The sequence below is a fragment of the Nymphaea colorata genome, chromosome 13 (genome assembly GCF_008831285.2).
Source record: "Nymphaea colorata isolate Beijing-Zhang1983 chromosome 13, ASM883128v2, whole genome shotgun sequence".
NCBI lineage: Eukaryota > Viridiplantae > Streptophyta > Magnoliopsida > Nymphaeales > Nymphaeaceae > Nymphaea > Nymphaea colorata.
In genome coordinates this window covers 6,161,610-6,185,395 of record NC_045150.1, presented here as the reverse complement: position 1 = coordinate 6,185,395, position 23,786 = coordinate 6,161,610, and the positions used below count along the sequence as shown (strand labels likewise).

Here is a 23,786-nt window from a genome sequence, read left to right as displayed (position 1 = left end):
TAAGCCAAGCTATATGTGAGTTGAGTCGAGTTCGAACTGGACAAGCTCAAGCTCGGCTCGCTTGTTGTACATTCCTAGACTAGACCATGCCCCTCCGATCTTAAATCCGACTGTTTTTCAATGCAAATAAGTAAAATAAAGATCTTCAACATGAATTTTAAGTTTGATAAACCATAGATTTTATCATAGATGTTTTGTCACATTGGCAAAAGCATGCCACCTTAGTTCTGAATCTTAAATTTCAAATGGGGGGCATTCACCCCCTAACGTTGTGTTGGGCTACCGTGGATATGAGATACATGGTAATCTCAGACCAATGCAGATTTGAAATCCACGGTATTCAAATCCTACCCCTTCTCCATTTGATTTCAAATCCACACTTTTTACATTAAAGTACTATGGGGGTAGAAGCTGAAATCTAAAGTTTGACAGTTATCACATATTTAAGATTTCCTCATATTTGAGATCTGTGGTAATTTGAGATCTTAAGATCTTAGATTCATAAATTTATGGTCAAGCCGTCTCCCTATCTGACCATCTGAGAATCTCACAAAACATAGGTCTATGTTTTTATGTAGCAACAAATTTAAGATCCAAGGCGCAACCTAAGTGTGTCTCCATATGTGTGTTTGTGTAAATTTTTCATTTGAAAATGTACCATCGATCTGGTCAGCTTATCTTCGCGCACTTTTATTCTGCTGGGCGTTGATACCACGTCAACTGTATACTGGAACGAGAAATCAACGGTAAGATTATTGGTACCCATTCGACCATATATGGGCCTCGAACTCGTCTGTTCGATACTCATTAAAAAACCACCAGCCTTCCGGTTAGATAAGAAATGCCTCTCTCTCCTGCTCTCTCTCTCTCTCAGTCTTTCACACTTCTCTCCATGGAGGCAATCTCTCCTTCCACTGTTGCCTGTCGGCACCTTTCTCTTTCGTTAGCTTCTTCTACCACGCAGACGGTGCCAGGCACCCTTTTCAATCTAAACGGAGCCAGAAAACCCGTGCTCTTCTCGTCCTTTTGCGCCCCAATCTCTGCTCTCTCAATTGGTTCTGCAGGCAATGACCCGTTCGCGGTATGTTGGAGACTCTAAGTGTTTAGTTGTTTCAACCTCTTTTCTTGAAAATTTTGAAGCTGTGGCCGTTTAATGTTTCTCGGGTTTCTCCAGAGAGTGATATGGGGATGGGTACATGCAAGACATTTGAGTATCAGAAGGGAAGGAGGGCTGAGGATTCGCGCTGAGATGTTTGGGCAGCTGACCAGCAGCCTCGAGGCTGCCTGGTCCAAACTCAGGAAGGAAGGTTAGTGAAGTCAAGAAACATATGTGGTTCCTTCTTTGTTGGTTGCCACTCGGATTCCGTAGTTTCTCTTGGAAATCTGCAGATTCCTGCCTGCAGTGGTCTAAGCTTTGAAGCTTGAGGTAGGAAACGTGAGCTAGAGCTGAATGATTTCAAGTTTAAAACGTAGATAAAATATATCAGATCGATGTGAACGATATAAAAATATTGAATTACGAGTCATCTATATTAGTTTGGTAAAATAATGTGTCGGTACAATTGTGGCAAGCTGGTTAGACACGTTACATTGATAATCAAGGTCGTAGATGCCTATGCAACGAAAGAGTCACAAGGGTTGTATACTTATATGGAGAGCCTGCGCCGGTCAACCATCTTTCGGATTCTCTTATGCGCATATGTGGAGACACGTGCTCTCAATGTTCTGGTTATATTTTTATGTTTTGACTATGAGAAGAACGGATGGAACTTGATCAGCAAGAATCAGAACCGGTGAAATAATTAATTTTCACTTTTCACCTGAACGGCTGAACCACTTGCCAGATGGGTTGCCGCACTTCCTGTTACTCTTTATATTGCTGTGAGATTCCCAAACATGTAAAGACTTCATCAGAAATCTTTTTGCGCCAGCGCAAATGCAGACCAAGGCTTTCACAGGTTTTATGACTTGGTATAACGACCGTACATATCATGCTTCACAAGTTGTTATGGATAGCTTTGATTACTTCTAAACTTTTGCTAGCACAAAGGATCATGAGACATTCTATATTGTCACATTGAGTGATTGTTATGATGCACCGTGTTTCAGTCCATGTACCTGATCTACTTTTTTCTGGTTTTTATTTTTTGATTGATGAATCAAACTGTTACTATTCCTATTTTGACCTTGTGGCTTGACACAGACATTATAACAAAGGAGAACATTGTTGAACCCATGCGTGATATTAGAAGGGCTCTTTTGGAAGCTGATGTAAGTTTGTTTCTTTCATGTAATCTTATCTCAGTTCATGATCAATAAGAAAGTGTTACATTTTATGCAGGTTAGCTTGCCTGTCGTCAGGAGGTTTGTCCAAGCTGTTACTGAGCAAGCAGTTGGTGTAGGCTTAATCCGTGGGGTTAGACCTGACCAGCAGTTGGTAAAGGTAGAAACCACTGCCTTTTCTTTCTGTGTGAAATACTCCTTTGGAAAAGACCTGGGACATGCACAGGGATTAGGACATTTAGGGAGTAATTTATTTTGTTTGTATTTTAGTATTTCATGTGACATGTTCAAACTCTAGAAGATATTGTGTCCAAATTTTTGGACATGCTGGTTATTTTCAGCAGCTAATTACTTTCTTAAATGTGATTATTGATGCCATATAGACATTGCTTGAAGCCAATTAAACATTTGTTTCCCTCAGATTGTCAATGATGAATTGGTAAAGTTGATGGGTGGGGAAGTGTCAGAACTTGAATTTGCAAAATCTGGTCCCACGGTATTTTTGCTGGCAGGATTGCAAGGGGTTGGGAAGACAACTGTTTGTGCAAAATTGGCTTTCTATCTAAAGAAACAGGTGCTGTGGAATCTTCACAATTGTTTAGGTATATGCTTAGCTTGGCCTCTCTTGGAACTGACTATAGTTAGCATATAACTGCAGGAGAAGAGCTGCATGCTCATTGCGGCAGATGTGTACAGGCCAGCAGCAATTGACCAACTTAAGATACTGGGTGAACAGGTATTGCAGGTTCTTATTCCTTTATATTTTCTTAGATCTTACATAGTTTATCAGATAACGTGTCTTGAGAATTTCCATATATGTCACTGTCAACCAGTGTAATACAAGAAATAGGAATGGTCTGCATCTTTGCTGCATCCTGTTCAACAGACGCCTAGAGTTGTTGGACTAGGTGTACCATCACGAGACTTTTTCTCCTCACTGTGCTCTCTTGTGTTTGTTATGCCATATTCTTGTTTTTCAAAACCCTAAACTATGCGAGTTCATACGTCGCTAGTGTTTGTAATTTGGTTGAATTTGTCATCATTATTTTCCTATTCTTGTCTTTCAAATCCTAAACATTGTATTCTTATATTTTTTTCCATGAAATAGCAGAACATGCACTGTTTTATCTCCTTCTTTCAGTTCCTTCAACCTGGATAAACTCTCTTATCAAGGATATCTGGCAATGACCTTGCTGTGGTATTTTCTATATCTGAGTTTTAGTCTATATCAATGCCCAAACATCAGCTGTTGTTTTGGAGAATAGAATAGAATGATTATAAGGTATAATTTTGCGGTGCCAAAACCCTTGCTCTTCAGCTCCATGTTGTTGTATTTACATTACAATCCAAAGCAACATCACTGGTTGCATGCATTGTCATGTTGAAGAGTGGGGGGAAGCTTGCTGTTGCTAGTTGTTGGAGAAAGTTGTGTGACTACCAGAGAGAGGGGTGTGAGAGGGGGAAGGCAAGGGAGCAGGGAGGGTTTGATCGGAAATGAAATGGGGTTTGATTAAACCCTAAACCCTTTCCATTTCTATTTTCTACTTTGTAAACTCAAAAGAGGACAATTTTAGCCCACTGTGCAGTTGGACTGAAATTGACTTGCTGTTGGCACTAGTTGGGTCATGAAAGAGACAAAAATAAACAGGTGCAGTTGACTGAACCGGATGCAAGTTGGCTACATCTGGTGATGCACCGGCACCATGCTGGGCTCCCACACCCATGTCACTTTGACATTGGTGAAGCACCTCTTTTGGAGTCTGTGTTATTTTCATGGAGATGCTTAAAGTAGATACTTTGCTGTTTGTGTCATCTTATTTGATTGAACAATTATATTTTTCACTTATGTAACAACAAGTGAAGAATTGATGCATCATTAGTTATATTCCTTTTTTGGTTGCAATTCATATTCTTGTCTTGTGCAGTATGCACAAGTGTTGGTTATTCTGCCTTTGATTGTTAGCAAAATGCAGGGCTTAAATAATATATTTTTGTGTTAAGAGTAGCCTTTTTAAAAAGTTAGGTTCCTTTGTGATGCAGCAGTATTGCTATTGAATGCCGTCCTTTCATTCTTTGGCTATTCTGTTCAGATAACCTTTTATCTTGTAATTTAAGCAATCAACCTATGACAGGTGGATGTGCCTGTGTATACAGCAGGAACTGAAATTAAACCATCAGAAATAGCAAGGCAAGGCCTTGAGGAGGCAAAGAAGAGGAACGTGGATGTTGTCATTGTGGATACTGCTGGAAGGCTTCAGGTTTGCATTTAAACACTTGATTTCAAAGGGTTTTCCTCCACCGTTATCCCAATATCAAGCAGAGTTAGGGTTTTGAAAGCTTACCCGACGGAGCATTAAGTACATAGATTTACAGGTTATATTTGAATGCTAATCATGCTCAGTAGGTGAGGCAATTTTTACCTTTCTTGGGAGAGCAAATACCTTAAACTCAGGAATTCCAGGAGAGTCAGTCTCAATAAATGTTGTCATGTTGATATTCTTCTCTGTCTTCTAAGTTCCAATGTGCATAGCATAAATTACCAAAAAATGGTGTTCACTGGCATTTTTGTGTTCAATATTCTCTTGGCTGTGGCATCAGTAGCTATTAATAATATTACCCTGTCTGCTAACCTTTCATACTTTCTGCTGTTTATTTTCATATTGCATTGGTGCAGGGATATAGTTTGGGTTGACACTTTCCATTTTCAAGAAGGACCCATGTGTTTTTTGAAGTCCTATTAGTTTATCCTTAGAAAATTAGTCTAGCAGCAATTTTTTCCATCTGTTGTATCACGACTTCTGCGTTATTAGCCAGCCTTCTTGCTAACTTCAACTGTGCTTGACCAGATAGATAAATCCATGATGGACGAGCTGAAGGAAGTCAAGCAAGCAGTTAAGCCAACTGAAGTTCTGCTTGTGGTGGATGCAATGACTGGCCAAGAAGCTGCAGGTACGTTTGCTATCTTTTGTATCATAGAGCCTATGGGATTTCTAGCAAGTAAAATATAGCATCTCGTTGTGGATTCAAACATTTGTTATGACAGTTAGCAAGCAATTGGTAACAAGGTAACTGTAGTCTATAAGCTTAATGATCTACTCATGTCAGATGCATATTTCTATGGCTCGACTGTCAGAGAAACTGCACATCTGTCATGTATGCATGGTTTTTTCCCATATATTGCTTACAAACTCGTGGACTTGATGCAGATTTTCTTGGTCTAGTGGTAGTGATGCTGTCAGCTTAATTGGCTTTGTTTGTCATATTACTAAGTCATGAGAGGGTCTTTCCACATTATCATGGTCTATGTCGTGTTATGGAAAATGCCTGAAACACATCTAGTTACAACCTTGCTGTGTCTTTAACAAAGTTGTAAAAAGTGTATCGTAAGCCGTATCGGTCGAACTTTAAGATATGCCGTATCGTAAAAGATCATATCGTATCGTAACTGTATCATATTTTTTTAAAAATAATAATAAATCAGAAAAAATTGAAAAAAAATCAAAAAATTCATAAAAAAATCAGTAAAAATAAAAAATAAGTTCTTCATAGAAAACATGTTTTAGATAATGATAGAATTATTATTGCTATAAAATTATGGGTTCATCGTTCATAGACATCAAAATTCATAACATTGTAACAATAACATTCTACAAAGCATAAGTCATAAAGTGAAAACATTCAACAACCATAGATTCATCATTCAAAAGTCATTCGGTACATATAAAATGAAAGCACTCTTGACTTGACTCTCATTTTTTCATTCATGATTCATAATCTTCATCATCTTCATCTTCATCTTCATTGTCAAGAATTTGAAGATCCTCACCAACATATTCACCACCAACAGACTTTCCTTCATCAACAAATCCTTCTATTTCTTCAGCTTCAAGGTTGAAGCATTGAAGATCCTCATCATTAAATATTTAAATATATGGTAAAAATAAGAGATTTCATACCTTATAGAGAAGAAATCAAGAAAACCCCTTTCCTCCCAACGAAAATCAACCACCCACGCACAAATCGACCCTTTAATCTTCGATTTCACGATGAAAATCAACTTTTTGATGGTGAAAATGGGCGATCGCCTTCCTTGACGGCAGTATCCGAGCGTGAGAAATGAAGAACAGAGGATTTTTAAAAAAAGAAGTCGAATAAGTAGGTCTTGGGCCCTCTTTTGCGTAATCAATCTGTATCGCACGATACGTGCGATACAGGAACGATACACCCCCTATTTACGATACGGGGGGTGTATCATATCGTAAATTCAAAATGATACGGTACGTATCGTACGATACGTACAACACTGGTCTTTAAGATCCTAGATGAAATCATCTTCCTCAATTTCCTTGATTGCGCTGGTATTTTCCTAAGAATTTATTGGCACCATTGGGATATGATCTTTTCTATACCAGATGTGGAGCACAATATAGGAACTTTTCAATCGTTATGAAATCTACTACGGTACTACCCGATGCTGATTTCAAGCAATTGTGTGTTCTGTCGTTGCAGCTCTGGTAACAACATTCAACATTGAGATTGGTATCACAGGCGCCATTCTAACGAAGCTGGATGGAGACTCTAGAGGTGGAGCAGCTTTGAGTGTTCGAGAGGTTTGTTTGGTTATTACTTGCACAAATTTACCATGTGTACTTAGGTTTATAATTGTTTTTATCTGTTTTATATTGTGCAAGTGGACCAATGGATATCGTACTTGATCACAATTTTGTGTTAATTTAAGTCACACGGACACTTTAAAAGGCAAAAGTACCTTTGTCAACATCACCCGTATGGGTGCAGGTAAGGGCAACGGCAGTTTCAACTTCAAGTTTCAACTTTTGTACTTTTTTGTTATATTTTAGTATTTATTGTATGTTTTAGTATATTTATTTTAGTATTTTTGTAAGGTAATATATATTTCTATGAATGTAAATAATGATTTTTTGTGTTTGTGGTTTAAAATATTTTTATAATATATATATATATATATATAGACACACACACACACACACACACACAGACATATATATATGCGGCCGTGTCCATGCACTCAAGTTTTTAAAACATGTCTCACACCGGTGCCATGCCAGCACCTGTATCAGCACCCATTAACCATAGTCACAAAAAACGTGTTTTTTTTTAAAATAAATAAATTAGCCGATTAAAAATTAAAACCTTAAAAAACACCATTTAAAGAAATGAAAAAAAGGAAAAAGCATTTTGTCGTGTTTCTTTGTGTTTTTTCATTTTTTTCCTTTTTTTCACGTTTTTTAAATGCCAAACTGTTTGTTTTCATATTCTAATTTTTATTTGTTGCAAATCTACTTATTTTTTTATGTTTATGTTGTTAGTTTCTCACTTATTTTGTTTCTCATTGTTTTAGTTTGTTAAAAAAAATTAAAAATTTATTGTATTTTCCCCATATTTTTCCTTTTTTTCAAGCTCGCCATATTTAAAACGCAAGAAAGTTTTTTGTGACTTTGACCCATACCACACCCATGTTTCATGTACCTCATTAACCAGGTGGAACATGGGCGGAGCCAAAATTTTTTTATGAGGGGGGCTGAATTAAAATTTTTAAATTTTGATTAGGGCCGAAATATCATTTTTCAAAATTTTTATATAGAACAAGTAAAATTTTCTAAAATTTACATGTTTTTTTTTAAAAAAAAGTTTGAGGTGGGGCCAGGGCCCATGCGGCCCTACCTTGGCTCCGCCCCTGAGGTGGAACATAAAGCTTTACCAAGGTTAGTTAGCAGGTGGAACCATGGAATTTGGTACACACTCTGTGGTTTAATCATGATCTTTCTGGATATGAAAATTTGGGCAAATATTGACAATGTTTGGCCCAGATCATGGAGCTCAAAGAGCTTGAATCTTAGAAGGTTGTTGATTGTCATTTTTTGCATCAAGAAACCATCGAGTTATATTGTTAGAGCTCTTACGTTCTGTTTCTTCTGCACACCATTGTAGGTTAATTTGAAATTTACGTAATATAAGTGACTCATTTTGTGTAAGCTGTCATTTTCCCTTGTAAAATAAAATTGTGAATGTCCCAAGTATCTGGGGGTCAATAAACTTGAATCTGCTGAGGCACACAAAGAATTGCAAGAAATGCAATAATAGATGCAAAAGAAGCTAAATAATGTTCCTAAAAGCTATACAAAGATGAAAATATTCTATAAGTACATGGGTTTAAAGAAAAGTAAAATACATTATTTGTGGGTTTTGTGCTTGAAAGAATCTTAAGATCCGAATGGAGCCATTTCCTACATACAAATCAAGGAGAATGACTGGACATTGGGCTAGTCTCAGTAGCTAGGCTAGTTTTTTATGATGCCTGATAATCACTAAAAGCAGAAAGTATGGCATTTAAAAGCAGAAGCTATAAAGACTCTACAATCAATATTTATACCATATAAAGTAATTTACAAAAACCTGCCTGCTGTTTCACGTCCTTAAAAGGATGACCTAAAGTTCTAGGAATTGCAGATCAGTGCTTGGGTTAATGAAATAACTGTCAATAGATTCTGCATGAATATTGGCCGAAAGAAATCAGTAGAGAAAAGTTAAATTACGTTTTTACTGTTCAAATAAAATCCCTTGAAGGAAAAGTTCCACCATTTCATGATTTTTAGAGTTTATATATGACCTCTCTCTGGCAGCAAGTGGATGGAAGTAGTAACACATGCGGTGGAGTGTTGTCATTATTGTTCCAATAGATTCTCAGCGAAGGCGATGAAAATGGAACAATGGCTGGACCAGGCCACGAGGAACTGGCTATATTTGAGGGCTGTGGTCTGTTGAGCAAGTCATAGAGATGAGAAGGTCTGAAGTGTTGTTGACCACTTTTGAGCCCTGGCATTGCCACCAGAACCTGATGGCTTACAACAGAAATATGATGGCATTTGTTCTTATATTTAATAATTTGATAGTTATTAGTTATTACTTCCATATGTAACTTTTATGTTCAAGTAGATAACAACATCTTGGAATTGTAATGTGTTATCAAATTTAGTTAGCAGCATTTCAGTTTGTCGTTTTTGCGATCTGTTGCTTAGTTTTCTTCTTTTTGTGAGCATTGGACCCTTTTATGGAACATATATCAATCAAAATGCTTGATTTTTATCCTTTTCTGTTCATATTAACATTCACACTTTTCTGCTTACTGGTAAGATTTTTAACAAATGAAATCTCAATAGTTCTGTAAGCATGCTCACGAAAAAAGGTAGATTAGGAAGCAGGAAATTATTGGGATCTTTCTAGTGGGCAATAGTTGTCTTCTTCCATTAGAGTGCCTGATAGTCTGGATATTACTTGTAACTGTTTCTCATGTTTATAATGCCAAATACGATTAAGCGCCTCCCTTTTTTTAGTCTAGTACCTCAATGCAATATACATATATATGGCTACCGCTTTGGTCAGATGGTTATTTTTTTGTTTTTGTCGCTAAAAAACCATCACAAAAGGCCTGGTCAATCGCTAGAAACCGCAGTCAAGAAACTGGTCATTGCAAATACACCTTTTGCAATGGTTTTTAGCGACACAAAATAAAAAATAACCATCTGGCCATATAGGTAGACAGCTGATTTCAGTAGGTAAATATGTATAATATAAATATAAATATATAAATATAAATATAAATATAAAACTTATTGGTTCTTGATCTGTTGCAGGTATCAGGAAAACCTATTAAACTTGTTGGACGTGGGGAGCGAATGGAAGATCTTGAACCTTTCTACCCTGATCGAATGGCTGGTCGCATCCTAGGAATGGGAGATGTTCTTTCATTTGTTGAGAAAGCACAAGAAGTTGTAAGTAAGATTTTGGTAATTACAGGTGATATTCAAAGAAAGCATATCATTGTTCTGATTTGGATTAATAACTAGATGCGTCAAGAAGATGCTGAAGAGTTGCAGAAGAAAATAATGAGTGCAAAGTTTGATTTCAATGACTTTTTGAAGCAAACACGTGCTGTAGCACAAATGGGTCCCATGACACGTGTAATTGGGATGATTCCAGGAATGGGCAAGGTATGCTTTTGCATTGAATGCTCACAATTTGATAATGGTGTTACTTAATACAGTTTTTCTACAAATAACTGCTGTAGCTATATTCCACTTCAGGAATAAGATCACTATAGATGGTAAATTTTTAGATATTCAGATGTCAAGGTATCAACCTATTTACCTGAGGTTCTTTTTTTTTTGTGTTATTGAACTAATCAAATAAATAACATTGACTACAGTTTATTCAACTTGTACAAAATATGACCGAGTTAATTTCCTCTCTAGCCCCAAAGTACTGTAAAAGACAGCTAAAGAGCATAGTTACAGGCCACTAATGTAGGGTTTGATAAGATTAGAAAGAATAATCTTTGATTTACCTCGAAATCTGCCCTAACTCCTCCTTATATAGACTAGAGGAGAGAGAGAAGTTACAAGAGAACCATGTAAAGGAAAAGTTATTACAAAAGTACCCTCTTAAACCTAAAACTGAATATAAACACATCTTAACACTCCCCCTCAAGTTGGAGCGTATATGTCAAATAGGCTCAACTTGGAACAGCAGCTTTGGAATGGTCCCCTTGCAAGAGCCTTAGTAAAGATATCAGCCGTTTGCCCTGTAGTTGAAATGTGTGAGGTACTTACAAACCCTTTTTGAATCATGTCTCTAGTATAGTGACAATCTACTTCAACATGCTTGGTTCTTTCATGAAAAGCCGGATTATTAGCAATAAACAGTGCAGCTTTGTTATCACATAACAGTTGCATAGGAAGAGGCACTTCGACAGTAAGATCCAACATCAGGGATCTAACCCACATAACTTCAGCAGTACCCTGAGCCATAGCTCTATACTCAGATTCTGCACTTGATCTGGCAACCACAGTTTGCTTCTTACTCTTCCATGTAACCAAGTTGGATCCAATAAACACACAAAATCCAGTAGTGGATTTTCTGTCCGAGGGGCATCCTGCATAATCGGCATCAACATACACAGATATAGTGAGTGAGGTACCATTCTGAAAGAAGAGCCCCGTTCCTGGTGAATTCTTTAGATACCTAAGAATCATCATAGCAGCATCCCAATGAACTTTCTTGGGCTTATCCATAAATTGACTCACTCTGCTAACAGCATAGGCAATGTCAGGTCGAGTAACAGTGATGTATAGGAGCTTCCCAACAATCCCTCTATACTGTCTCGCATCAACATCTTCAGTATCATCATCATACAAGCGGGTATTGATATCCATAGGTGTGGAGGCAGGCCGACACCCCAGCATCCCTGTCTCTTGCAAAACATCAGTAACGTATTTCCTCTGGCACATGATAAGGCCCTTTTGATTTCTGGCAAACTCAATACCAAGGAAATAACGTAGTTCACCAAGGTCCTTGGTGACAAAGTGTTGTCCAAGGACATCCTTGATGTTGGAAATCCCCTGATCATCATCCCCTGTAACAATGATATCATCAACATAGACAAGAACTATCACCGTACCTGTAGAAGTCTTCTTGACAAAGAGGGAATGGTCGGCCGAAGAACGTCTGAAGCCCTCATTCTCAATATTCTCTGACAATTTCTGAAACCAAGCTCGAGGACTCTGTTTCAGACCATAAATCGCCTTTCGCAATCTGCACACTTTCTGACACTCCCCCTCAGCAACAAACCCTGGTGGTTGCTGCATATACACTTCTTCATGTAAGTCACCATAGAGAAAGGCATTTTTGACATCAAGCTGTGAGAGGGACCAATTCTTGCTGACAGCCACAGCAAGGAGAATCCGTAAAGAAGCATGTCGTGCCACAGGAGAGAAGGTATCATAATAATCAACCCCATAAGTTTGGGTATAGCCTTTTGCAACCAGACGAGCCTTATATCTGTCAATACTGCCATCTGCTCTGTATTTGATAGTAAAGACCCATCGGCAACCAACAATGGCTGCATCAGCTGAAGGAGTAACAAGTGTCCAGGTGCCTCTAGACTGAAGAGCATCCATCTCTTCTTGCATAGCTGCTGCCCATTTGGGATCAGAGAGAGCATCCATGGGATTCTGTGGAAGAGCAATAGCCGACAGCCCCTTGACAAACTGTCGGTACATAGGGGTGAGTCTATCCATGGATAAATGACCAGAGATAGGATGCAAAGTGCAACTGCGTTTGCCTTTCCTTTGAGCAATGGGCATATCAAGTTCATTAGGAGCATGAACATGCTCGTGACATTCTCCTATGTCAGCATTACATAAACAATTGTCAGTTGAGTTTGTGTCAGGAATTACCTTGGGCGTGCTGGGTGAAGGCACAGGTGCACATTGAACAGGCGCAACAGGTTTAGTACGACGTTGGTAGACAGCCCCAAAACGTGGATCAACTGGGTTTGGACAACTCATGAGAGGTAGAGGAAATTGGACTTCATCATTTAATTCAGGCGCCCTTAATTGAGTTCCATTTGGGGAGAAGAAAGAGGTTGATTCAAAAAATGTAACATCAGCACTCACATAATACCGACGAGTAGAAGGATCATAACATCGATATCCCTTTTGAGTGCGGGAATAACCAACAAAGATCGTTTTGATGGTCCGAGGAGACAACTTATCTCACCCAGGACCAAGCAACTGAACAAAGGCAACACATCCAAAAACACGAGGTGGAACAGAAAACAAGTCTCTGTCAGGAAAGAGGACAGAGATAGGAATAAGGTCTCCCAACACAGATGACGGCATACGATTAATAAGATAGCATGCTGTGAGAACAACATCTCCCCAGTAAGAATGGGGAACATGGCTATGTATGATAATGGTTCTGGCAACATCAAGAATATGACGGTGTTTCCGTTCAGCAACCCCATTTTGTTGGGAGGTATAGGCACAAGAAGTTTGGTGGATGATACCCTTATCCCTGAAAAATTGTTCCAAAGAGGAAGCACAGAACTCAAGAGCATTGTCAGAGCGCACAATTTTGACACAAGTATCAAACTGAGTCAGAATTTCATTGATAAAATTTTTGATTACATGACCCACTTCAGATTTATGCTTCATAAGAAAAACCCAACTAACACGACTATGGTCATCGACAGCAACAAGATAATATCGATGACCTTGAAGATCAGGTGTACGACTCGGACCCCAAACATCAAAATGAAGTAACTCAAACACAGAATGGCTACTTCGACTGGGCCGCGGAGGAAAGGATGACCGATGGTGTTTGCCCAACTGACAAGACTCGCATTGAAAAGAAGACTTAGGAGACAGCTGAGGAAGAACATGCAGTAGTTTCTGAAACGGTAGATGTCCAAAACGTAAATGCCAAGTATAAGCCGAGGATGAGGACGACCCTGCAGAGGTAGACCCAGCAAAGGGAAAGGGATGCACTAGCCTGTAAAGACCTCCCTGTTCACGGCCACTGCCAATCACCCTGCCCGTCAGTATATCCTGAAACACAAGAGAAGAGGAGTCAAATATCGCACGACAGTTTAAATCTCTGGTAATCTGACTGATAGATAGTAGGCTATGTGGGAATTCTGGTGCATGAAGAACATGTTGCAATGGTAATGATGAAGTAAGTTGGACCTCTCCAAGTCCAACAACTGGAGAATATTTGCCATCTGCTAGAATAACCGAGCGACCAGGTGGAGTAGGGACATAAGAAGTAAACTGTGCCTTGTCTCCACAGAGATGTGTCGATGCACCCGAATCAATGAGCCAATCTGTAGTATCAGAATACATACCAGATGAAGACGCACTGGCAGCAGTAGTGATAGTAGAGGTGGTCGGATCAGGAGCTTGTTGAGGTCTATCTCCAATCAAGTGTCTCAACTGAGAGATAATATCATCTGCACGTAACTCACTGGAGGAAACAGGATGCTGAGTCTTAGGCTGCTCTGGAGAATCAGTAAAAACAGTCTGATTGGCAACAGCTGGACGACCATGTTTCTGCCAACACTTATCCACAGTGTGACCAATGCGATGACAAAACTGACATACTAGGCGCGAAGGGGTATTGCCACGGCCACGGTATCCTCGTCCTCTGGCAAAGAGGGACCCACCTCTGCCACGAGTAGCAAGCATAGCAGAAGTGGTATCAAGAACAGTCGATGAAGGGATTGGAATTCTGCTTAGCCTACTATAAGCTTCATCAATAGGAGGAATCGAGGGACTAGTGAGCATCTGATTCTTTGCTGATTCATAAACAGAGTCTAATCCAGACAGAAATACTCCGACCATAAGCATATCTCTGTATGCCTTCTGTTGTTCACACTTACATGCAGGAAAGTAGCTGTTTAGTCTCTCAAACATGGACTTGAGACTAGAATAATAAGTATGTAGAGGGCGACCATCTTGGCGCATCTGATGAATATCATGATGAAGCTGCATAATTCTTGTTTCATTCCTTGCTTGTGAATAGGTGGCTGCAAGGGAATCCCACATATCCTTTGCACTTTCCTTATGCAGGACTTCATTGGCAATGTCTTGAGTAAGAGTACCAACAATCCATACCATAACCAACGAATTATCTTTAAACCAAGTAGTATATTTTCCTACCTTCTGTACGGGCTCGGGCTCCAATATAAGATGTTCCTTCTCATGAGCGATCAAGGTTCTTTTTACTTGCATGGCCCACATCTCGTAATTACCCCCATCCATTTTGGTGATAAAGCTGGAAAATGGGGAACTCTTCATCTCTCCCGACGACACAAAGGAAGAGGTATTAGCGCCGCTGCTAATTTCAGACATCGCTCAACACAATGGAGGAAACCGAGCCACGGAATAGGAAGTGCAGGCAAAAAGAAGACAATCACATATCGAAAGACAACATGCTGATCATGAAGCAGTTAACGCAGGCAGCAATCCATAAGTCTGATCGGCTGGAAGAGGCAACAACAGAACTGAACGAAGACAGATTACCAGAGACGACAGCGAAGACGCTGAGAGGAAAATCAGCGTGCAGAGCAGCGGCGGAGCAGAGGAGAGTGGTGGAGACAGCAGAGGCGATGCAGCGAAGACGCTGAGAGGAAAATCAGCGTGCAGGGCAGCGGCGGAGCAGAGGAGAGTGGTGGAGACAGCAGAGGCGATGCAGCGTGCAGCGGCGATTCAGCGGCAGCGGAGAAGCAACAGCGACGGACGGCGGCGGCGGGCGGAGGTGACAGCCACGGCGGGCAGCGGCGAAGATGACTGCAACAGCTGACGGAGGCGTCGGGCGGAGAAGACAGCGACGGGCGGAGGCGTCGGGCGGAGACCATGATAAGATTAGAAAGAATAATCTTTGATTTACCTCGAAATCTGCCCTAACTCCTCCTTATATAGACTAGAGGAGAGAGAGAAGTTACAAGAGAACCATCTAAAGGAAAAGTTATTACAAAAGTACCCTCTTAAACCTAAAACTGAATATAAACACATCTTAACAGGGTTGTCTAAACAATATGTAATGCTTGTTTACACAATTCATAATGCTTGCAAGAGCCTAAACTTGAACACCAAAATAAACACATGCCATGTACATAAAGGCACTCAAATAAAATAAGAAACTTTCTTAATGAGGAGCAAAATGTTTAGAGAAGCATTGCTGTAAGGAGAAACCCCTTCATATGCAAATAGAGGGCGAATGAGCTAGCTCAATGGCTGAGAAAATTTAAAAACAAAAAACAGAAATAAGTATGAAAATGCAAAAAAGAAGAAGAAACTTATTTAGAATATATATATATATATATATATATATATATATATATATATATATATATATATATATATATATATATATATATATATATATATATATATATATATATGTACGTATGTATAATTTCAATTTGAAAGAAAGAGTCAAGCCTTGTTTTTTTCATTTTTCCTGTATGGCAGCCTATACCTGGTCTGGCAACTTGAACATTATCTTTTCTAACATTTCTCTTCTAGTGATTGACTTAACAACAATGGTAACTGCAGTGTGTGTTTATGCATGGATACAGGTGACTCCTGCACAAATTCGTGAAGCAGAGAAAAGCTTGAAAATCATGGAATCAATGATTAATGCAATGACTCCAGGTGTGCTTCGTCTTCTTTTCATGTCAAAAATGCTTTTTCTTGTAATATATATACATATACATATATATATGTGTGTGTGTGTGTATGTGTGTGTGTGTTTGATAATATATGAAAGGAAGCAAAATTTAGGAACTGTAAATAACATAAAAATGAGCTAATTTTGGATATGCATGTACGTACCTGACTGTACATGTCATTACTGACATTTAGATTTGGTGAGTTGGAGCAGCACCTGCACCTAGTACAGGTGCAATACGGGTGTGATGGCATCCTCAAATGACAGGTGTGCAAATGCATGCATATACATGAATACACATTATACACCTGTGCTTTGCACTTTTCTCGGGAAATTCATGCTTATATATGTAACCTTAAGAAAAAGGAAGTGTTTTAATACATTATATATACGTAAAATATTCAGTCGACATATACCCCCAGTACGAGTACCACAAAAGATCATCTTCACATAGGTAAGATGGACATTTTGAAGTACCCAAATTATTTAGCATGTAGCACCAATGCACGGATGCCTTTTTTATGTGGCATAGCTCTGGCAGAACATGCTTTAAAGAGAAAGAAATCAGATGTTGCATACATTATTAGGTTTTGCTAACTATTTCTTAGAGAACACCTCGAGCATCTGCCTGACATAAGCATTAATGAGCCTGTGTTGTTGACATTTGTTTGCAATCTCATTCACGGGGCACAAAAGCTCATATATGGTTCTGATATTCCACATGCTTCAAATGATTTATGAAATTCCCCGTGATAGTGCTAGTAATGGTATAATTGGAGACTGCTTTTTCTATGTAAATCAACTAATCCTTAGCTGGAATCTAAGTCATCTAGCAAGATAGTTTACTAAAAGGTCAAGTTACTGGAAAGTTCTGTATGAATGGCATACATACACCTAAAGCATGTAGCCCAATGCCCTCTGTAATATGCCTGCCATTCAAACACCTAAAATGTGCAGTCTGTGCAACTGCGATTTGCTACTATACACACACACACACGCACAGAGAGTTCTGGTATTTCACTGATTTGAGTACTTGCAGAGGAGAGGGAACAGCCTGAATTATTGGCAGAATCACCAGAAAGAAGGAAACGAGTTGCAGCTGAATCCGGGAAAACAGAACAGCAGGTATCTCTTACAAACTTTAATCTTACTTGTTTGTCTTATCTATGGTTATGGCCATACTGGCCCAAGCCAGTCAACTTCGTCCCAATGTTGGTTTTATATTTTATTAATTGTATTGACAACATAGATGATAGTTGGATAGCACATTAAAAGCAACGTGCACTTGGTGCCACAAGGCTTCTAGAAGCTGGTTAAAGAAGGATGGAGATTAAAAGCATATGAAAGATCTTGACTCAGGTGGAACTAGCGAACCCAATGAGGCATCAGTATGCTTGAGGTTTTTGTTGAATAGTTTATTTTATATTTGAGAATCGATGACTCAAATCACCATCTATTGAATAGAGTCTGTTGCCCTACCCATTCCAGCAGGACATTTCTTCCTTTTAAGTTTTTTAAGCAACAAAAGGTAGTTGTATAAACCTGTTGTGTCCTCTGAGATGAGCTTTTGGAGCCTAATAATTGAGCTGATCTACCCGATAAAGGTGCAATTCATTTACAAGGATGACCCAGGTTTTCATGGCTGCGCTTACACTAGTTTCCAGCTATAACTGATCCAGCGATCTCATTCAACAGATTTGGTTCACTTATCATTTGTGTTTAGGAAGAAAATGTTGTTGGCTTAATGAACGGGTAACTTCAGGTGAACCAACTGGTTGCTCAACTGTTCCAAATGCGTGTTCGCATGAAGAACTTGCTCGGAGCCATGGAAGGTGGGTCAATTCCTGCATTGAGCAATCTTGAGGAGGCACTTAAGGCTGACCAAAAGGTTAGTGGAGCCTCTTCCTTTGACGGTGTCTCTCTCAAATTTTCATGTCTTGGCTGCCTCGCAGGTTCATTTTGGTGAAAAGTGCTTCAATGCATGTGATACATATGTCTGCATTATGTTTTTTAATTATGGTCCTGATATGTCATTCTTTTGCCAGGCACCTCCTGGGACAGCCAGACGAAGAAAGAGATCAGAATCCAGAAGGCAATTTGTTGACTCATCGGCCGCAATGCCTACCCCACGTGGTTTCGGAAGCAAGTCATGAAGCTTGTCTTCTGGACATGCATGAGCCTAGTCATTCTGGATTGATCCTTATGCAATTCTATTTCTTTGAAGACATAGGAGGCTGGCTGTCTCCCCATTCCTATTTCTTATCGTTGTTCTTCATTCTTGGTGTAAATCTTCTTTAGCTGCTTAAAATCACTGTAAATTTTGACAATTTTATAATGAGAATGATCTTTGGCGTATGGCCCTTTCTCTTTCAGCCATTTGCTGATCAAAATTATGAACTGTGACGGGAAAATGGTGAGTTTTCCGGAGTAAATGAAACAAGCAGCAACAATGACAGTTTCTGTGAGATGCAGCTTGATGGAGAAATTTTTTTCGCAGCAATCAGGTTTCGATAGCAAACCTGTGTCGGAGTGAATCTTCTGAATTTTAGAAAATTGCTGTTGCGTGAATTCTCTTTGTTGTTCCTACTTTAATTTTTCATTGCAGATCAAAGGATTAATTTGCTGATGATAATGGCTGATTAAGAAAAAAGATAGAAAGAAACACTTGAACATTTTGCCATACTACTTCCCCAAATCCATTCGGGGTTTCGGATAAATTTTAGGCATGTTTGATGGACGAGGGGAAAAAAAAATTAATTTCTCGGAAAAAAGGCATTGAACTGCTGAATTTTTCCTTTCCTAGAACTGCTGAATTTTCTAATGATGTGCTCATGTCTAATATGTATGGATGTTTTTTCCTCCTCCATTGTGCTTTCAGTGATACGGTACTCTAATTTTTCTTTGTCCAAGTTTGAACTGCCGAGTCGAACTCGAGCTGCATCCGTCGAGCTATTCTCAAGCTCGAGGTTTCATTAGTCGAGCTCAGCTCGAGCTGACTGAACTCGGGCTCGACTCAGCTCGTGTTCACCCCTACCATGCATTAATTCATCCGTCAATTAACGTCCTTGAATCAGGAGCAAAGCTAGAGATTTTTTTTTTGCCAAGATGCACCCATTCCAAAAAAAAAAAAGCATATACATAATAAAATAGTTAAGACATACCAGACAAATAAGTAAAGGCCACACGATATGAAACTAATTAAAAATTATGAGGCTGTGTGGGCAAATGCCCCATACATGCCCCACATGTGGCTCGAATCCCAGCCTTTTCATGGACAATCTATTATACTTGTGGTCCTGTTCGCATACACGCACAAACTCACGGAGAGATTCTGTTAATCTCATCCTTGATGCATTTACACGAGTTGCGTCTTACTGTACAGTTCAAGCAGGTTGTGGGCGATGTGGATCTTACGAACTTGTGGGCATTACACGATGATGGCCTATAATCTTTCTCAATCCACAAATCGGAGCCTCACATATGTGTCTCCAAAATAAGGCTGCAGACTGCCCGTCCGTGTTTGACACATGTTCTTATGTCCACCGCAAACGCACCAGCTTTCCTAGGAATATAATTCTTGTCATTGAGGACTCCCCTCTACATTTCACGGACGTACTCAACGGGACTGGAATTTTGATGAAGGAATTTGCAGAAAGCGCTACGAAATGGCTTCTCCAACGGGATTGATTAGTGGAAGTTCTGAAGAAACTTTCCCAGCGGTTGATGTTCATGGGGAATTGAATCCCACCAGGGTTGATGATTTTCCCATAGATGCGGTGTCTTTCCATGTATCCACCGTGAAGGATGCTAAGGTAAGTGGATATTGTTTATTATTTTGATTTCTTCCGGTCTTGATATGGAAACCGATCGAAGAGACTACGAATATTAGTCCCATTCTCTCTCTGAAAATGGAGAAAGAAATCATGTTTTAGATCTTGGACATAATGAATTTTCGGCAACAAAACGAATGTGGCATTTTGAGAAATCTAATATTTTTTAGAAGTTTTTAGGGAATATTATGCACAGAAATGTAAAAATCATCGTATAAAAATGTGATATATATATATATAAACTTCACCTGCTCTAGAAATTAATATGGTGTTCTTAGAAGTAAGATTGCTAAAAGGCCAAGCTTGAGGCACTATGCTCCACATTTGCGTCCCGGTGGGGAAATGGCAGGGTCTTGGCCCCCCTCCCAAGTCCTCAAATTTTAAAAAATTCAAAAAATGGATATGTAAATTTCAAAAATTTTAGTTTAACATATATAAAAATTTTAATAAACTTTACTTTGGGTCCTGTTAAAATTTTTAAAATATAGTTGGGTTTTGCAATGAAAAATTTCTGGCTCCGCCTCTTGTTTGTGTAGTAAGTCAATGTGAGATCATGCTTCATAGAAAGCTAAAGCTAATTTTCAACTTAAGCTTATGAATTTAAGCTCAGGCTAAATATTAATTAGTAATGCACTGTTCCATCTTAGAGACAAATAAGATCACCTTAAAAAAAACTTAGAAACAATAACATGGGCGAACTTAGGTCTCTAACGATCGAACAATGTATTATTATCTATATCAATCTCTACGTATCAGTCATAGAGCCAGAATTTTTCGGTTGGAGCCACTAATATATATATGTTAATGAAAATGTTGTAATAATTTTTTATAGTGATAATAATATATATATATATATATATATATGTATGTATATTTTTTAAATTGTCATTTATAGAGTAGCTTTACAATCCCACTAAAAAAAAAAGAGAATTTGATAATAAATATATAACCAACAATTAATGCTCTATATATAGTCTATACTTTGTCTATTTTTTTTACGACCAGATAGTCAGGAATATATAAATTTTAATAATAAATTATTCAATAAAATATCTTCATTAGATTACATGATAACCAGTAATTAACAGTGAACAATCAATGACAATAATATATAATAAAAAAATATTTCTTGTAATAATGTATAATTCAAAATTTATCTCTTCTTAGTTCTTGCATCATATAATAAAATAATATTTCTTGCAATAATGTATAATTCAAAATTTATTTCTTCTTGCAGCATATGATAAAATAATATTTCGTAGAACAACATATATATATATATATATATATATATATATATATATAATACATAAATGCTCACTAACCTTAATTAATTTCTTCATAAATCAAAGGAAGGAGAATTACCAAAATGATCAAATTGCCCTAAATCTAGACAATATAGGACGCTGTGCAGATTAAGTCTAGCTCATTTGTTATGTGCATTCACCCAGGTTCCGAAGTAGCCCTAAAACCTAGAGAGAAGGGGAAAGCGAAAAGACTTCACCTCTTTAGGATATCCACTCCCCCCATTTCCCTTGCCACAATGTCTAGGGCTGCATCCGTACCTGGTATGCGGAAGCCTCCGATGCAGGTCAACTACTACATTGGTGATGCCCAATGTGTTGCCTAGATATTCACCGACAACTTCCGTTTAGATCATAAATGTCCTTAAATGCGAAGGCCAAGTACTTTTTTTTTTTAGTATGTGGCAATAATTTTTACATCAGAGAACCAAGACATCATGAATATGCAAATCTTGAGCTAGCAAGTCTGGTACATTAAAAGAAGAAAATGGCAAGTTTGGTATGTCAAAAAAAAACATGGTCCTTTCCCTCATCCAGAAAATATTAGCAACTATTTCCTAGCACCAAAGATAGGGCAAGAAGACACTGATCCAATACCTTACATGATACAAATTTCTATTGATTTTCTCTTTTGTACATGACAGGAGGAAGAAGAAGCCCAGAAGAAAGATTCTGGCTCCAATCTGATGTCAACATTCATGATTTCTGGGGTTGCTGTTGCCCTGATTGGAGTCGCCGCGTTCGTCGTCTCAAGGAAGTTGAGGGAGCAATGAGCCAACCACTGTCATCCAATTGGAGCTTCCATGCCCTTCAATTTTCCTTTGCTTTTCATTCTTCTTTTTCAATGTAAGGAGGAGTTCCTCTCTTCTTTTTTGTTTGCTGCCATTGTTATCTTCTTGCAGTAATCACAAACTAATGCTTACAATCTTTCACAACACATTCAAACTTAGAAGTGATTATTAAGTTCTTCTTAAACTCAAAACCAAAACATAAATGGTGTCAGAGTGCCTGTGATGAGAACCAAATGCAGGAGTCTATCTTGCCCATGGAACCATAAGAACTATTGTGTGAAACTTCTATTATATAGTTACCATATCCTCCAAACTATGCACCACATGAAAGCAAAGTATTCAGGATGCATGTTCTAAGATGGGTAAGAAAACCACCATCTAAATTGTCTTACACATGTTTGTAGGCATATGTAAAGATCTTTTATTTGATTTTAATGTGAAAAACACATGTTGTCCACTTTGAAACCTTTTAATTTGGAGTTGTCACTAGTCGGAAGGTGATTTAAACAATAGTCACAAATAACGTCTCGGAGTTTTAAACAGCGAGGTTTTTCTCGGGTATAATACGGCGAACTTGAAAAAAACGAGAAAAATACAGTAAATTTTTAAAAATTTTAAAAAACTGAAAGTGGGAAAAAAATAAAACAAGTGAGAAACTAATAACACAAACATCAAAAGATAAGTAGATTTGCAACAAATAAAAATTAAAAAAACCTGTTTGACATTAAAAAAAGTGTAAAAAAACATGTTTTTTTGTTCTTAACATTTTTTTTCAAAAAAACACGTTTTTTAAAAGTTTTAAATGGCCATTTAATTTAAAACTTTTTTTTCACGTTAAAAAAATACTCGTTTTCTGTGACTATAAATTAAACTTATCACATATAAAAATCGTTTCACATGTGGGAAGTGATGCAAGGTACCAAAATCCATTTCCTCAAGTCCTCATGGGGTCATTCCCTGTGTGCAAGAGTCCAAACAGTGGTAAAGATACATGGAGGCTGGTGTGGGCCACCGCCCACACTAGCTCGTGAAAAATTTCATTGGAAGGACTCATAATCACAATGCGATAGCTCAAAAATTACAAAGGATGCTACATCAGATGTAGGCTTGTGACTCAAGTACTCATCGGCGAAAAAAATCCTGACTCTGCCATTGAGACCAAATAGTTTCGACCTTGATCGTTAGAGGAGAAGAATCACCTATTCTATTCATTGTGCAATTCACTCAAACACGAAGAACCAGTTAAATTGTCAACCTTAGGGGAAAACTGTAAGAAAAAAAAAAAATCTCTGTATAAATAGTCCCATCCCTCTCCCTCTTCAAAACAAGGAGTGGACCAGTTGGTTGTAGGTGGATTTAAATTCAAACACGGGATAACATCTTACCAGTTTGGCAAGAACAAAAAAAGTCTTCTTTCATATGAAAGCATTGAAAATCTTCCATCCTGCAATCTTTAATCACGCTATTGTGTAAACAAAATTCTTCCTTCATAAACCCAACAAACATATGCAACGGGCAAAGAACTTCTA

The 23,786-nt window shown here is 38.3% G+C and overlaps 2 protein-coding genes across 2 annotated transcripts; both read left to right on the top strand.

The window, feature by feature from the left end:
- The first annotated feature begins 817 nt into the window (after positions 1 to 817).
- On the top strand, positions 818 to 18,704 carry LOC116267258 (signal recognition particle 54 kDa protein, chloroplastic). The gene is made up of 15 exons (XM_031648884.2): positions 818 to 1,081; positions 1,175 to 1,307; positions 2,204 to 2,271; positions 2,342 to 2,443; positions 2,705 to 2,857; positions 2,942 to 3,019; positions 4,416 to 4,541; positions 5,130 to 5,232; positions 6,793 to 6,893; positions 9,957 to 10,094; positions 10,170 to 10,313; positions 16,241 to 16,316; positions 17,372 to 17,457; positions 18,095 to 18,220; positions 18,378 to 18,704. Exons 1-15 carry the CDS (start codon positions 842 to 844, stop codon positions 18,483 to 18,485), a joined length of 1,782 nt encoding a protein of 593 aa, XP_031504744.1. The 5' UTR covers positions 818 to 841; the 3' UTR covers positions 18,486 to 18,704.
- A 1,218-nt stretch (positions 18,705 to 19,922) lies between these two features.
- Positions 19,923 to 22,418, top strand: LOC116267188 (uncharacterized). The gene is made up of 2 exons (XM_031648792.2): positions 19,923 to 20,144; positions 22,111 to 22,418. The coding sequence occupies exons 1-2, from the start codon at positions 19,998 to 20,000 to the stop codon at positions 22,237 to 22,239; spliced, it is 276 nt and encodes a 91-aa protein (XP_031504652.1). The 5' UTR covers positions 19,923 to 19,997; the 3' UTR covers positions 22,240 to 22,418.
- Positions 22,419 to 23,786: the final 1,368 nt, after the last annotated feature.

Coding starts and splice junctions, on each gene's coding strand:
- LOC116267188 (XM_031648792.2), top strand. CDS start 19,998: ATGGCTTCTCCAACGGGATTGATTAGTGGAAGTTCTGAAGAAACTTTC. Junction 20,145..22,110: donor CCACCGTGAAGGATGCTAAG/GTAAGTGGATAT, acceptor TGTACATGACAG/GAGGAAGAAGAAGCCCAGAA.
- LOC116267258 (XM_031648884.2), top strand. CDS start 842: ATGCCTCTCTCTCCTGCTCTCTCTCTCTCTCAGTCTTTCACACTTCTC. Junction 17,458..18,094: donor CCGGGAAAACAGAACAGCAG/GTATCTCTTACA, acceptor GGGTAACTTCAG/GTGAACCAACTGGTTGCTCA. Junction 18,221..18,377: donor CACTTAAGGCTGACCAAAAG/GTTAGTGGAGCC, acceptor TTCTTTTGCCAG/GCACCTCCTGGGACAGCCAG.